Source organism: Cetorhinus maximus, chromosome 7 (genome assembly GCF_964194155.1).
Source record: "Cetorhinus maximus chromosome 7, sCetMax3.hap1.1, whole genome shotgun sequence".
Taxonomy (NCBI): Eukaryota; Metazoa; Chordata; class Chondrichthyes; order Lamniformes; family Cetorhinidae; genus Cetorhinus; species Cetorhinus maximus.
This window is the reverse complement of record NC_135885.1, coordinates 110,038,394-110,054,560: the sequence shown is the minus strand read 5'-3', so window position 1 is coordinate 110,054,560 and position 16,167 is coordinate 110,038,394. Positions and strand designations below refer to the sequence as shown.

The 16,167-nt window shown below is 42.1% G+C and overlaps 1 protein-coding gene across 2 annotated transcripts in view; it reads right to left on the bottom strand.

Annotated features, from left to right (window-relative positions):
- uggt2 (UDP-glucose glycoprotein glucosyltransferase 2) overlaps positions 1-16,167 on the bottom strand; it is a 400,098-nt gene that overhangs the window by 374,895 nt on the left and 9,036 nt on the right. For both annotated transcript variants that reach the window (XM_078545909.1, XM_078545910.1), the window contains exon 2: positions 15,922-16,052. In XM_078545909.1, coding sequence (XP_078402035.1) covers positions 15,922-16,052 — 131 coding nt within the window. The remainder of the gene's footprint in view (positions 1-15,921; positions 16,053-16,167) is intronic.

Genomic DNA, 16,167 nt, shown 5'->3' with positions numbered 1-16,167 from the left:
AATCAGCACAAGAAATGGATATTGGCACTTAGTGAGCTCAAGTTACTTGCTTCCACATCTTCTAATTTACAGAATATAAAAACATATTCTTGCCAACCATCCCTTTCTGCATACCAATGGTTCCCCAAAACACAGTAGTCCTGAACAGTTTTGATTCCACCCAAAAGGTTGTTCATAGTACTGTACTTCTCATGAGTTATACTGTCTCTGAACTTCGTTAGAATGAATATATATTACATCCATCCATTACCAGATTAATACAGCAGCATCACTAAAAACGTGTGCATTTATTAACAAAGACAGTTGAAACTTTAGATAGCTAGCACATTACTTGCTCCTCTTTATAAGTAATCAACATGTAACATGTAGAATGTTACCTGCTCATTTATATACATCAAATGCCAACCCTTGTCAATAAACTTGTCTCTTGACAAATGTGTTGTCATATTTATTTGTAAACCTCAATAGGCCTTCAAAAGCTCATGTGTTGAAAAACCAATGAGCAGATTTACTCCAGCCAGTTTCCCTTTATAAAGGCATCTAAGGAATGGAAGTCATGTCCTGAGATTTTGATTACTAATTTTTTTTCATACTTCTCATTTGTTGTTTTCCCCGCTACGATCTTCCAACTTGCCACTTCCTGCCCACGACCTTCCCACTCGCTGTCTCTCCTGCCTGTCACTTCCTCGCAGAAGCTTTAATGTTGTTTGCCCAAAGATAAGCAAATCATGAGCCTGACGAACAATCTAAACACATTTTATACCCATCGTCTTGGGCAATCCTTATTGCAGGGAGTTAAGCAGGGATTGACTGCCATAGGTCTTCCTTTGGGACTGCGAACACAGGGAAATGCAGGACAGACAGACACGTACACCAACAAATCATCGGTATTTAAACAGAGGCTGTGAGGGCAAGCTTTTTCCAGGCTTAGGAGGGAAATAACAGATGTGCAAGAACTACAGAGTGGTGATTTTGGGGGACTTTAATTACTCAAGTATCAATTGGGATAATATTAGATTAAAAGTTACAGAGCTAGAAGAACTTTTGAAAGGGCAGGAATATCCATATGAGATTTCAAAAGAACCATTGTTACATACTGGGTCATATTACTGTATAAGTAGATATTGGGCAAAGATATTCCAGTTGAGCACACAAGAGACATGGATACCATTTTAAGGAGTAAGTTATGTCACTGATGCCGAGAAGCTATGACAGGCCTGAAATTGTAATAGCTGCTTATAAATAAGGCAAGATGCCACATCTACTATGCCAGTAGTAGTAAAAAAGCATACTACAAATTGTCATGTAGGCTTCTTAATGACAGAAGTAGGTGATATTGGAATTGAAAATCAGGACATGACAGACTTGTTGATTACTTTTTGAAAACCAATACTTGCATTGGTCTTCACAGATAGGATCAGGACAAAGCACCAGAGATACAAGGAAAAGTGAAACTATGTCAAGTAGAGGAACTTACTAGATTTAGCATACTATTTTTAAAATGGTAATGGAGAAAATAAATAAACTAAAAATAGACAAATTTCCAGGACTTGATGATTTCCATCCTGGGGTAGAATTAATTCAATAATTAAGAGACAAAATTGTAGTTGATCTTCTAAACTCTATTGATTAAGGAGTTCTCCCCTTGTATTGGAAAATTTCAAATGTCACTGCACTATTTAAGTAGAACAAGAGGAAATTAGGCAATTGGTTTAATGTATGTTGTGGGAAAGTTACGAGAATCTATTATTAGGGATAAGAGTGACTAAGCACTTGGACAAACATGAACTGAACAGACACAACCAGCATGGATTTGTAAAGAGTAAGTCATATCCAATGAACCTAGTCGAGTTTTTTGAGGAGGTAATTAATGTGATAAGGGAATGTCTACAGGTGTTATTTATGTGCGCTTCCAGAAGATATTTGATGAAGTCCCTCATAACAGAATGTTAACTGAAGTTGAAGCTCATGGAATTGAAGGCAAATTATTGACCTGGTTAGAAAATTGGCTGAGTGACTGGGAACAGAATAGGGATATCAGACAGACTTCAATTGGCAGGAAATGACAAGTGGTATTCCTCAAGGATCTGCACTGGAGGCTCAACTATTCACTGTGTTTATTAACAACTTAGATTAGGAGTTCCCAAACTGTGGGTCACAGCCCCCAATGGGTCACAGAGATAGCTTGTGAGGTCACAAGCACCCCCTCCTCTGAAACAGCAATGGTGTCTGTGGGGAGGAGACTCTGGCAGGACAGCCCTGGACTCACTGACTGTTGCTTCAAAACAGCAAAGGAGCACCCCTTCACCTTATGAAGCACTTCCAGCATTGAGTACCCAGTGAGCTCAGAATGTTTCTGCACCGATGATGGCAGTGCCTCTGGCAAGCTGAACTCAGGTCACTGACTGAGTGCGGGGAAAAACAGTACAGTCATGTGGCTGAGCCAGGAAGGTAAGTGGCTGCTCTTGTCTGCTTGTTATACAACAAAGGTTAGTTAGAACATGAAATGCATTACCATAGGGAGCTATTGATATTTAAGAAGAATTTAGATGAGGACCTGATGAATATTGAAGAAAATGAGAGAAGAGTGGGGAGGCAGTGGAGTGGGTGCATGAGGGTGGGTGGTACCCCATCTTCCGCTCCTGTGTTTGAAAGTTCCTCAATACATTGTTAGGAACTAGAGATAGTTAATCAAGTTATATTTGTATTTGTGTGTGTTAGTCATAATATTTAAGTTTAATATGTGTTGCTATGTTGGTGTGTTAAGAAAAGGGGGAACTTGAGTTTTAGTTTCACTTTGAAAGATGCCTGCATTCTAATCAGATTTTATGACTCTTGAAGGGGAGTTAAAATAAAGAAGGTAGAAAAGAAAACTGTGCTGTTGCTTAGCAACAGGGGTCCAGAGAGTGAGGCACCACACAGACACAAAGAAACCAAAAGCTGTCTGAGTTCAGTTGGTAATTCTGCTCTAAGATGAAGGGAGCAGTTTAAGTCTCTCCAGCTGGCATACCAGCAAACTGCTGAGGAAAATAAGTCTAAGAATCTTAGATGAGTTGTTCTAAAGTTAAAGTAACAGTGAATGTCAAGTGAGTTCTGGATCTCAAGGCAGTTACCAGATTGTCAGCAGTTTACTGGGAGAGGGAACTTCAGGGAGCAGGTCTAAAAGGGAAAAGAGAAAGGGCCAAGAGGACAGTTAAGTCAAAGGGATTCCTTGAAAGGTCCTGTTAAGAGTAAGGTGTAGAGAAAGGCTCCAAGCTTAAAGGGAGAAAGGTGCAGACTTCAAGAAAAATAAGCTTGCGAGAAGCCAGAAGATCCAAGGAGACAACCGAAGGTCTGTAACTCTTTATTCTCGGCATGTGAAGCAGTGGTGTTCTGTTGGCATGGCTGAACTTTTGAGAGAGAGTGCATGGAAGGCAAAGCTTGAATGCACATGACAATCTGGGGGGAGGAACATCAGGGGGAGAGTTCAAAACTCAGGGAGGTGGACCTTGTGGAAGGCATCCTAGAGAAATAATTGTTTGGGATAAGGTTCCAAAGCGAGTTCTTGGAGAGTGGAGATTGGAAACCTTCATGTGAAAGACGGAGTTCAGTTAGACCGCTTGACTCACCGTGTGATAAGCATTTTGTGGGGGGGGTTACTTGATGAGAGATCCGTAGTATCTGTTTGGGGTGTTATTTGTCACTTGGCTTCAGAGTGTGGAGTGCCTGACCACAGGTCGCCTATTGGTTTACATGCATAATGTACTTATTGTGATCATGAGAGTGTAAGAGCTTTTGTAACTTATGTTATCCTTATGAATCTGTATGTATCTGTAAAGGTATAGTTGCAGGTGAAGGAGCATTGAAATATAGTTCATCTTTTGTTGTTTAATAAAGGTTTTATTCTTGTGTTAAAAGTTCATCAGCTGAATCCTGTGGCTCTGTTCAGTAGCCAATCTCCACGTTTCTAAACAGAAAATAAAAGATAGGATCTATCAAGCCAGGATCTACCCTGGGATCTGACTTGTCCAGTAGTAACATCAGCTGGGATCATAACAATATTTTTAACTATTCCACCAGTCCTGTTGTCAGAGGCCCTGTTCCTGTTTTTCCCATTCTTGTTACCAAGGGCCCAGCTATATATTTTTTAAATAGCTTATTAAAACTAGTTAAATGATTCCAACTGCTGCTTCCAAAAACAAGATCAAGAATAAATGCTCAGGATACCAACTGCTCCATTCCCTCAGTCTGAAATCCTATCTCTGCACTCCCTTAAATTTTCCCCAGTCCCAGTTGTCTGCTCTTGGGGGAAGGGGGGTGGGAGTGGAACTGGGTTACAGTAATTATACCCAAGGTAGTACCAACACAGGCAGGATATATTGAATAATCTTAACTTCTGTGATTATAATATTCACAGCACTCTTCTGCCTCTCAAGCAGCATCAATGTGCAGTGAACTCTTTTATTTCTACTTGAAAAGCTGAAAATAAATTGGGGAATCAAGTAAAATCAGTATACATACAGCTAACTTGAAGGGGTGACTTACAGTGATAAACTTGAGGGGATTCAGTGATCATAATTTCAACAGTTTGTGATCAATCATGCGAGATAGCCTATCTCACTCTGTAACCCCAGTGTGTCAGAAACAAAAAAGAATGCTTTTAGAAAGAACTATTGATCATGAGAACTGAGATTAAAAGTAATGTTATGATCCCAGCTGATGTTACTACTGGACAAGTCAGATCCCTGGGTGGAATATGGCTTGATAGATCCTTTCTTTTTTGTTTAGAAACATGGAGGATGGCTACTGAACAGAGTCACAGAGTCTGCTGATGTACTTCTAACAAAAGAATAAAACATTTCTTAAACAAGAAGCTGATATTACACAACTCCTTCACCCACAACCATCACCTTCATAGATATATACAGATTCGTAAGAATAACACAAGTTACAAAATCTATCTTATACTCTAATATTCACAGTATAAATACAGTCCATGTAAACCAATAGGTGAACTGTGGTCGGCAAACCACACTCCAAGATCAAGTGACAGATGCAACCCAAAGTAGATGCTATGGATCTCTCATCAACTCTCCCCAGACGCTTGTCACACCATGAGTCAACCAGTCTCATCGTAGTCTGCCTTTCTCCCAATGGTTTCCACTCTCAACGCTCAAACAACTCACTTTGGAATCTTGTCCCAAATGCTTTCACTTGGTCATCTTCCACAAGGATCCACCTCAAGGTTTTGATCTCTTCTTCTGATGTTCCTTTCCCCAGGATCGCCATGTGCATCCAAACCTCATCTTCCACGCACTCTCTCTCAGATACTCAGCCATGCCAACAGAACACCACTACTTCACAGGCCTGTAATAAGGAGTCATCAACCTCTGGCTGTCTCCTCTGATCTTCTGGCTTCTCACAAACCTATTTTGCCTTGATTCTGCTCCCCGCAGCTTTCTCGCTTTAATTAAGAACCTTTTCCTCTGCTCTTTACTTTAACTTCAGTGAATAGGATCTTGTTCCAGATTTCTGTCCTTGTCCTTTGACTTAGAATTGTACCCTTTATTTTATACTATCTCTCCATGTTCTTTGTACCAAAGTGTATCACTTTACGCTCTCCGCACTGAACTTCATCTGCCACCTATCTGCCCACTCCACCAATTTGTCAACGTCCTTTTGAATTTCTACACTGTCCTCCTCACAGTTTATAATTCTCCCAATCACAGAATCACAGTGCAGAAGAGGCCCTTCGGCCCATCAGGTCTGCACCGATACGTGACTACCTAATCCCATTTATCAGCACTTGGCCCATAGCCTTGAATGTTATGACATGCCAAGTGCTCATCCAGGTACTTTTTAAAGGATGTGAGGCAACCCGCCTCCACCACCCTCCCAGGCAGCGCTGTTAACCACCTGGCCAATCTTTGTGTCATCCGCAAACTTACTAATCCTACCCCCCACATAGTCATCTATGTCGTTTATATAAATTACAAATAATAGGGGACCAAGATCCCTGTGGTACGCCACTGGACACTGGCTTCCAGTCACTGAAGTATCCTTCTGTCATCACCCTCTGTCTCCTACAACTAAGCCAATTTTGAATCCACCTTATCAAATTACCCTGTATCCCATGTGCATTTGCCTTCTTTATAAGTCTCCCATGTGGGACCTTGTCAAAGGCTTTGCTGAAATCCATATAAACTACATCAACTGCACTACCCTCATCTAGACACCTGATCACCTCAAAAAATTCAATCAAATTTGTTAGACATGACCTCCCTCTGACAAAGCCATGCTGACTATCCCTGATTAAACCTTGCCTCTCCAAGTGGAGATAGATTCTCTCCTTCAGAATTTTCTCCAATAGTTTCCCTACCACTAACGTGAGACTCACTGGCCTGTAGTTCCCTGGCTTATCTCTACAACCCTTCTTAAATAATGGAACCACATTAGCTGTTCTCTAGTCCTCTGGCACCACCCCCGTGGCCAGAGAGGAATTAAAAATTTGGGTCAGGGCCTCTGCGATCTCCTCCCTTGCCTCCCTCAGCAGTCTGGGACACAAATCATCCAGACCTGGAGATTCGTCCACTTTTAAGGCTGCCAACAACTCCAATACCTTGTCACTCCCTATATCAATTTGCTTAAGAACCTTGCAGTCTCTCCCCCCACCCACCCCGAGTTCGATACTTTCATACTCATTCTCTTGGGTGAAGACTGATGTGAAATATTCATTCACAAGTTTTGTGTTGTGTGCGAACTTTGAACTTGTCCCCTGCACACCAAGATCTAGATCATTTATATATATCAGGAAAAGCAAGGGTCCCAATACAGACCCCTGGGGAACTCCACTACAAACCTCCTTCCAGCCCAGAAAAAAACCCATTAACCATTACTCTCTATTTCCTATCCCTCAAGCCAATTTTGTATCCATGATGCTACTGTCCATTTTATTCCATGACCTATAACTTTCCTCACAAGTCTGTTGTGTGGCACTGTATCGAATGTCTTTTGGAAGTCCATACACGGCACAGCAACGACCTTGTCCTCATCAACCATCTCTGTTACCTCTTCAAAAAACTCCAGCAAGTTAGTTAGACATGATTTTCCTTTAACAAATCCGTGCTGACTCTTTGGAATCAATCCATAGTTTTCCATGTGACTATTAATTCTATTCCGAATAATTGTTTCTGGAAGTTTCCCCACCATTGAAGTTAAACTGACTGGTCTATAACTGCAGGGCAGATCTTTACACCCCTGTTCTAAAAAGGTTGGAAGTTGCAGAGGCACTGGCAATAATCTTTCAATGTTCCCTGGATTTGGGTGAGGGGCCAGAGGATTGGAGAATTGTAAACTTTACACCCCTGTTCTAAAAAGGTTGTAAAGTTTACAATTCTCCAGTCCTCTGGCCCCTCACCCAAATCCAGGGAACATTGAAAGATTATTGCCAGTGCCTCTGCAACTAACACTCTCACTTCCTTGAAATATTCTTGGATGCATCTCATCCGGTCAATACTTTAAGTACTGACAGTTTGTTCAATATCTCCTCCTTATCAATTTTAAACCCTTCTTCTGACTGAGTTTCCTCCTCTGTTACGATGGCCTGGGCAGCATCTATCTCCTAGGTAAAGACAGGTGCAAAGTATTAATTTAACACCTCAGCCATGCATCTTGCCTCTATGTCTAAATCCCCTTTTTGGTGCCTAATTAGCCCTACTCCTCCTTTTACCGCCCTTTTACTATTAATGTGCTTATAGAATACTTTGGGATTTCCTTTTACTTTAGCTGCCAGTCTCTTTTCATAATCCCTCTTTGCTTCTCATATTTGCTTTATCATATCCCTTCTGAACCTCTGTATTCAGCTGGGTTCTCAATTGTATTTGCTACCTGACACCTGTTGTCAGCACACTTTTTCTTCTTTAACTAAATTTCTATCACCTCTGTCTTTCAAGGAGCTCTGGATTTGTTTGTCCTACCCTTCCCTTTTGAGGGAAGATACCTTGACTATGTCCAAAACATCTCCTCTTTGAAGGTAGCCCATTGTTTAGCTACTGTTTTTCCCACCAACCTTTGGTGCCAGTCTATCCGGCCCAGCTCTGTTCTTGCCCCATTGAAGTCTACTCTACGCCAGCTGATCATTCTTTACTCTGGATTGACCAATGATCACTGTCCCCTAAATGTTCCCTCACTGTCACTTGATCTACTTGGCCCACCTCATTCTCAAGAACCAGGTCTAGCAGTGCCTTTCTTGTTGGACTGGACACATACTGCTGTAGGAAATTCTCCTGAACACAATCTAGGAACATCTGTCCCTCACTGCCCCTTACATTACCATTATCCCAGTCTATATATGGGTAATTAAAATCCCCCATTATATCTACTCTATGATGTTTACACCTCTCTGTAATTTCCTTGCAGACTTGTTCCTCTATATCCTTCCCACTAGCTGGTGATCTATATATTACATCGAGCAATGTAATTGTATCCTTCTTATTCCATAGCTCTAACCAAATTGATTCTGTCCTTGAATCCTCTAACACATGCTCTTTCTCCAGTACTACAATACTCTCCTTAACCAAAAAAGCCACCCCTCCTCCTTTTTTCCCTTTCCTATCTTTTCTGAACACCTTGTAACCAGGAATATTTAACACCCAGATCTGACCTTCCTTAAGCCAGGTCTCTGTTATTGCCACAACATTATAATCCCACAAGGCAATCTGTGCCTGTAACTCCCCAATTTTATTAACTATACTCCGTGTATTCACATACATGCAGTGTAACCGATTTAGACTTCATTACTTGCTCCCTTACTCCGACTCCATCAATTAACTTCCTATTCTCTATCTTAGTGCTATCTGTCTCTCCCAGCATTTTGTGAACCCTGGTATTACTTTCTAATCTTCTCTCCTGGTTCCCACACCCCTGCTGAGTTAGTTTAAACCCTCCCCAATAGCACTAGCAAAAAGCCCCGCAAGGAACTCAGTCCCAGCTCTGTTCAGATGCAACCCGTCCGGCTTGTACAGGTGCCATCTCCCCCAGAGCCAGTCCTATTGTCCCAGGAATCTAAAGCCCTCCCTCCTGCGCCATCTTTCCAGCCACGCATTCACCTGTCTTATCTTTCTATTTCTGTACTCACTTGCACGTGGCACTGGGAGTAATCCGGAGATTAATACTTTAGAGGTCCTGCTTGCTAATATTCTACCTAGCTCCCTAAATTCCGATTGCAGGACCACATCCCCCTTCCTACCTATGTCATTAGTACCAATGTGGACCACGACCTCTGACTGTTCGCCCTCCCACACAAGAATGTCCTGCAGTGGTTCTGTGACATCCTTGACCCTAGCACCAGGGAGGCAACAATCCATCCTGGAGTCACGTTGATGGCTGCTGAAATGCCTGTCTGCTCCCCTAACTAAATAATCCCCTATCAGTACTGTCCTTCTGCGCTTCTTCCTCCGCTCCTGTACAGCTGAGCCACCTGTGGTGTGACGGGCTTGGCTCTTGCTGCACTCCTCCAAGGATCCATTGCCTCACCGATATCCAGAATGGAAAACCAGTTAATGAACTCTGGGGGCTCTTGCACTACCTGACTGTTTCTCTTGGACTGCCTGGCAGTCACCCATTCCCTATCTGCCTGCTTGCCCCTAACTTGCGGTGTGACCACCTCTCTGAACGTGCTATCCAGATAGTTCTCTGCCTCACGGATACACCTCAGTGACTTCAGCCGCTGCTCAAGCTCTGAAATGTGGAGCTCAAGCTTGTGCAGCTGGAGACACTTCCTGCACATGGGCTTGTCTGGGTCATGAGCAGTGTCCACGACTTCCCACATGCCACAAGACGGGCATTCCGCTTGGCTGATCTGTCCTGCCATGCCTTAACCTTAAACTTTTAAATCACTTTATTTACTTTAGCTTTAGTTATTTTTACTTACTTTAACCTTACTCTTGTACTATTAACTATAAACTGGAGATTAGTAGAAAGTAGAAATTCTTCACTCTTACCGACAAATCAGCTCTCTCTCCTGTGCCTATAAATTCTCACTTTCCCTGTGCTAGTTCAGGGATTTACGTTTTTCAAAATTACTGGGGTTGAAACACAGTGCCTAACAGCAGCTGCTCAAGAACCAATCAACTCATGACTTTCCTGTGGTGTCACTCTCACACTTCTTTCCAAATACACCAAGCAGCTCAGGAAGAATGCTCCCACGCAGGTCCAACTCCTCTTGCCCCTGGAAGGTATGTAAAAGGGCCCGAGCCTTAGCCTCTCTTTATTCACAGCCCCAAAACATGCACCTATACAGGTCTGACTCCTCTCGCCCCCAGAAGGTAAGTCTGCGGCAGGTAGTGAGGGAACCAACAAGAGGGAAAAACATACTTATCCTCCCTAACCTGCCTGCCACAGATGCATCTGTCGATGACAGTATCGGTAGGAGAGACCAGCGCACAGTCCTTGTGGAGATCAAGTCCCATGTTCACATTCAGCATAACTTCCATCGTGTTGTATGGCACTAATGCTGTGCTAAATGGGATAGATTTAGAACAGATCCGGCATCTCAAGGCTGGGCATCCATGAGGCGCTGTGGGCCATGAACAGTGGCAGAACTGTACTCAACTACAATCTGTTATCTCATGGCCCAGAATATTCCCCACTCTACCATTACCACGAAGCCAGGGGATCAACCCTGATTCAATGAAAAGTGCAGGAGGGCGTGCCAGGAGCAGCACCAGGCATACCTAAAAATGAGGAGGCAACCTGGTGAAGCTAAACACAGGACTACTTGCATGCCAAACAGCATAAACAGCAAGTAATAGAGCTAAGCGATTCCACAACCAAAGGATCTGATCTGAGCTCTGCAGTCCTGCCACATCCAGTGGTGGACAATTCAATAACTCACTGGACAAGGAGATCCACAAATATCCCCATCCTCAATGAAGGGGGGAGCCCAGAGGATCAGTGCAAAATATAAGGCTGAAGCATTTTCAAAAGCCAAGTGGATGATCCATCTCAGCCTCCTACAGAGGTCCCCAGCATCACTGATGCCAGTCTTCAGCCAATTCGATTCACTGCACATGGTATCAAGAAATGGATGAAGGCACTGGATAGGGCAAAGGCTATGGGCCCCGACAATATTCCAGCAATAGTACTGAAGACTTGTGGTCCAAAAGTTGCTATGCCCCTTGCCAAGCAGTTCCAGCAAAGCTACAACATAGGCATGGGCCCGTTCCGACATTTAATGGAATTATCCAATTAGTTTCACATTTCTTCTTTCCATAGCTCTGTAATTTTTTCCTTTCAAGCTGTTCCAGTATGGCTGCAACACAGGCATCTACCCGGCAATGTGGAAAATTGCCCAGGTATGTCCTCTACACAAAAAGCAGGACAAATCCAACCCAGCCAATTACCACTCCATCAGTCTACTCTCAATCATCAGTAAAGTGATGGAAGGGGTCATCAATAGTGCTATCAAGCAGCTTGCTTGCTTAGAAATAACCTGCTCACTGACACCCAGTTTGAGTTCCGCCAGGGCCACTCAGATTCTGACCTCATTACAGCCTTGGGTTCACAAACATGGACAAAAGAGCTGAACTCCAGAGGTGAGGTGAGAGTGACTGCCCTTGACTCAGGAGCAGCTCAGGAAGAGTGCTCCCACACAGGTCCAACTCCTCTCGCCCCTGGAAGGTATGTGAAAGGACCGGAGCCTTAGCCTCTCTTTATTCACAGCCCCAAAACATGCACCCATGCAGGTCTGACTCCTCTCGCCCCCAGAAGGTAAGTCTGCGGCAAGTAGTGAGGGAACCAACAAGAGGGAAAAACATACTTGACTTCATCCTCCCCAACCTGCATTTGACTGAGTGTGGCATCAAGGAGCCCTAGCAAGACTGGAGTCAGTGGGAATCAGGAGATAAACTGTCTGCTGGGTGGAGTCATACCTAGCACAAAGGAAGATGGTTGCGGTTGGTGAGGACAATCATCTCAGTTCCAGGACATCACTGCAGGATTCCCTCAGGGTAGTGTTCTAGGCCCAACCATCTTCAGCTGCTTCATCAATGACCTTCCTTCCATCATTAGGTCAGAAGTGGGGATGTTCGCAGATGATTGCACCATATTCATCACCATTCGCGACTCCTCAGATACTGAAGCAGTCCATGTCCAAATGCAGCAAGACCTGGACAATATCCAGACCTGGGCTGACAAGTGACAAGTAACATTTCTGATACATATCCAGACTTGGGCTGACAAGTGACAAGTAACATTTCTGATACACAAGTGCCAGGCAATGACCATCTCCAACAATAGAGAATCTAACCATCGCCTCTTAACATTCAATGGCATTACCATCACTGAATCCCCCACTATCAACATCCTGGGGGTTACCACTGACAAGAAAGTGAACTGGACTAGCTATATAAATACTGTGGCTACAAGAGTAGGTCAGAGGCTAGGAATCCTGTGGAGAGTAACTCACCTCCTGACTTCCCAAAGCCTGTCTACCATCTACAAGGCACAAGTCAGGAGTGTGATGGAATATTTTCCACTTGCCTGGATGAATGTAGTTCCAACAACACTCAAGAAATTTGACACCTTCCAGAACAAAGCAGCCCGCTTGATTGGCACCCCACCCACAAACATTCACTCCCTCCACCACCAAAACATAGTGGCAGCAGGTGTACCATCTACAAGATGCACTGAAGAAACTCACCAAGGCTCCTTGGACACACCTTCCAAACCCACAACCACTACCATCTGGAAGGACAAGGGCAGCTAATACATGGGAGCACCACCACCTGGAAGCTCCCCTCCAAGACACTCACCATCCTGACTTGGAAATATATTGCCGTTCCTTCACTGTCGCTGGGTCAAAATCCTGGAACTCCCTCCCTAACAGCACTCAGGGTGTTCCTACACCCAATGGACTGCAGCAGTCCAAGTAGGCAGCTCACCGTCACCTTCTCAAGGGCAATTAAGCATGGACAATAATAGCTGGCCTAGCCAGCAATGTCCACATGCCATGAACGATTTAAAAAATGAAGTACTTTAAAAACAGATTGTTGTAATTTATATGATGTTCATTATTTGTTGATCAATAATACACAAACTTTAATAATTATATACTGCATGTTACTATGCTGCTTTATTATTGCTTTGTTTTACTGGCATCTGGGATCATGTTAATTCTCAAATGTTAAAATGGGGTTATAATGGAAAATAGTTTGGGAAGTACTGACTTGGATGATGGGATAGAAAGCCACATGTCTAAGTTGCTTAATATAGGCAGCATTTCAAGTAGTGTAGATGGAAGCATAACATTACAAAGAGACACTGACAGATGAAATAAATAGCAAAACTGTGGCAAATGTATTTTTGTCGAAGAATATGAGGTCATCCACTTTGGACATAAAAAGTATAGAACAAAGTACTTTCTAAATGCTGAAAAGCTAGAAACAGCGGAGGTTCAAGTAGATTTGGGGGGTTCAGGTACATTGCTCATGAAAATATTATGAACACGTACAGTTGCAGCCTTACAAAGCCCTGGTTAGACCACACCTGGAAAACTGTGAGCATTTTTCAACAAAACACCACAAGTAGGGTATACTGACCTTGGAGTGAGTGTAATGTAGATTCACCAGAATGATACCTGGACTCCAAGGGTTAAATTATGAGGACAGCTTGCACAAACTAGAGTTGTATTCCCTGGAATTTAGATTGTCAAGGAGGGAGCAAATAGGGTAGATAGAGACAAGCTATGACTAAAGATTCTAGGAGTAAATGGCATAATTTTAAATCTGAGATAGAATTTTTGATAACAAAAAGTATTAACGGAGATGGAGCAAGGGTTTATAGGTATGTGAATTAAATTCCAGAGCAGCCAGGATCTCATCGAATGGTAAAACAGGTTTGAGGGGCTAAATGACCTCCTCCTATTCCTTTGTTCCTAAAATTAGATAGTGGATAGGTCCAACAAATTATTAAAAAGGCTAATATAATGTTGGCATTCCGTATAAAGAGATACAAAATGTCAAATCTGTTCTTAGCCTTCTCTATTCTGAGAATAACTGCAGCTCCTCCAATCTGGCCAGGAGGAGCTCTTACTGGAGCTCTATAAATTGGCCCCAATATAAGAATATATTTAAAAGGTGGTAGGGAAACAGATACTGGATCTAAATATAAAGTAATTCTTGCCGCTAAATGCCAAAACTGAAGCAATAAAGTTGCTGATGTAAAGTCAAGATTCCCGAAGGATCTTAGGTTAACAACTACATTTACTGATGTTAATCAACTGCTTCATACTGATGGTAAGTATAGTAATTCCTCCCAATTTCAATGGTGTTAAGAAGCTGGATCAGGATCAGTAAAGATAGTCATTTTGTTTTAATTCTTTCATGGGATGTAGTGTCACTGGCAAGGCCAACATTTGTTGGTCATCCTTAGTCATTAACTCAGGACGTTTCAGCAGTCATGTCTTCTTTACAACCATAAATATTTAAGTGTACTTTACGATCCTAAGGACTTACTTTACAATTTCCTTTAGAAATTGCTAGAAGATGAATTTACAGTGCTCACTATCATAAAACGTTCAGCAATTTGTGGCTAGAAAGAGGTACATCCTCAAGAGTTTTGATTCTCCGCAAATTGCTAGATGACTTGCACTTCTCTACCATTTTCCCTAACAAAACTGAAAAACTGCAAGCTTGCCGTAAACCTCCCCACTGAAGTTAATTCCGCGTCATGAAATTGCTGGATTTACACCATTATTATGAATTAAATTCATCACAGCCATTTACGGGTGGTAAACCATGTCACAAGGATTCCATTAATGACATAACTTATGGTCCAGACATGACAACCACCTTGGAAGCACGAAAGGGAACAAGAAGTTGTGAAGTCTCATTCCAACAAAAGAGAAATTGTTCCTACAGGCTTTATAAACTTTTTATTTATCGTGACACTATCTTTCCACCAGTCTGGGCATTCATCCTCCTGTTAGCGTCAAAAGGCAATCATTTTCAGGATACAAAGCTATTGAAAAATCAAATGCAAACTAGGTAAATTCCTTTCAGAAAATAACTTTGGGATACATTACAAGTAATTTGAGATCTGACATATAAGTGTAGCGTGCTCGGGAGGGACAAGGTTACTTAGGACTCATGGCTCCCAAAGTTCACCACCACTGAAGCTCTCTTGTTCCATTTCCAAGTGCATGGTAGGTCAATTAATAAAGAATTATCATTATGGTTAGTCAGTAACTCAGTTATCATTGCATCATGTGATTACCAGGATGATGAAAAACAAAAGAGGTGAGCCTTGTCTTTTTTCACTTAGTAATTCCTCAGAAACCCATGATCATAATTGATGAGAGCACTAGCTCTATACTTCATGAATCAAGCACCCTTGGAAATTTTGTATTCTGCTATTCATTTGTTAACTTCTCAAGGACCAATACAACAATTTTCAAATATAACTGCATTATAATGCCATCTTCTAATTTTTGCTTATTTTTCCTTGGTGTCTTTTTATCTCCCTCTGTATCTAATTTGGCTCTACCTTGTTTTCATTGAAGAAAGACTGAAAACGGATTTTTTTTTAATAACTGAGATCCATAAATATTAGAAATAATAGATATAAGCAGGATACTGAAGTTGGTCTGTGCTGAAGATCTAGCGGACATAAGTATGAAATTAACAAGAGTCCACTCTGAATTGGGATTGGAAGAATTTATTTTCATTCCCTTCAAATAAGCCACCAGCTGAACCAAAATTGATGTTTTGATTAGCAGGTTTTATTTACGAACTGCAAAAATAATTCATCCAGGCAGACATGATGGGCCAAATGGCCTCCTCCTGCACCGTCACAATTCTGTAAAATCATGTCAATTTAATTTTAAAGAAGGTTCTTTAGAAAATGTGAAGTTAAACATGTAAAAAGAGCTCAAAATTAACTTACCTTGTCTCCAACAATAAAGGCATTGATGACCACTTTGCATCTAAACTAGCAGTCACACCTTTCCCAGCTGCTTGAGTGTTGCAAAACCTCAAAATGAGAACAATGAATGGCAGCATCATCACTCCTGGAAACTGAAAAGAAGAAAAACTGAGTTAACAAGTGCAATGCTCCTTCATTTTGTAGCTGAAGTTGAAGAAATACACAAAAAAGGACAGAAAGCCAAACAGTAGTCTACCATCTACAATA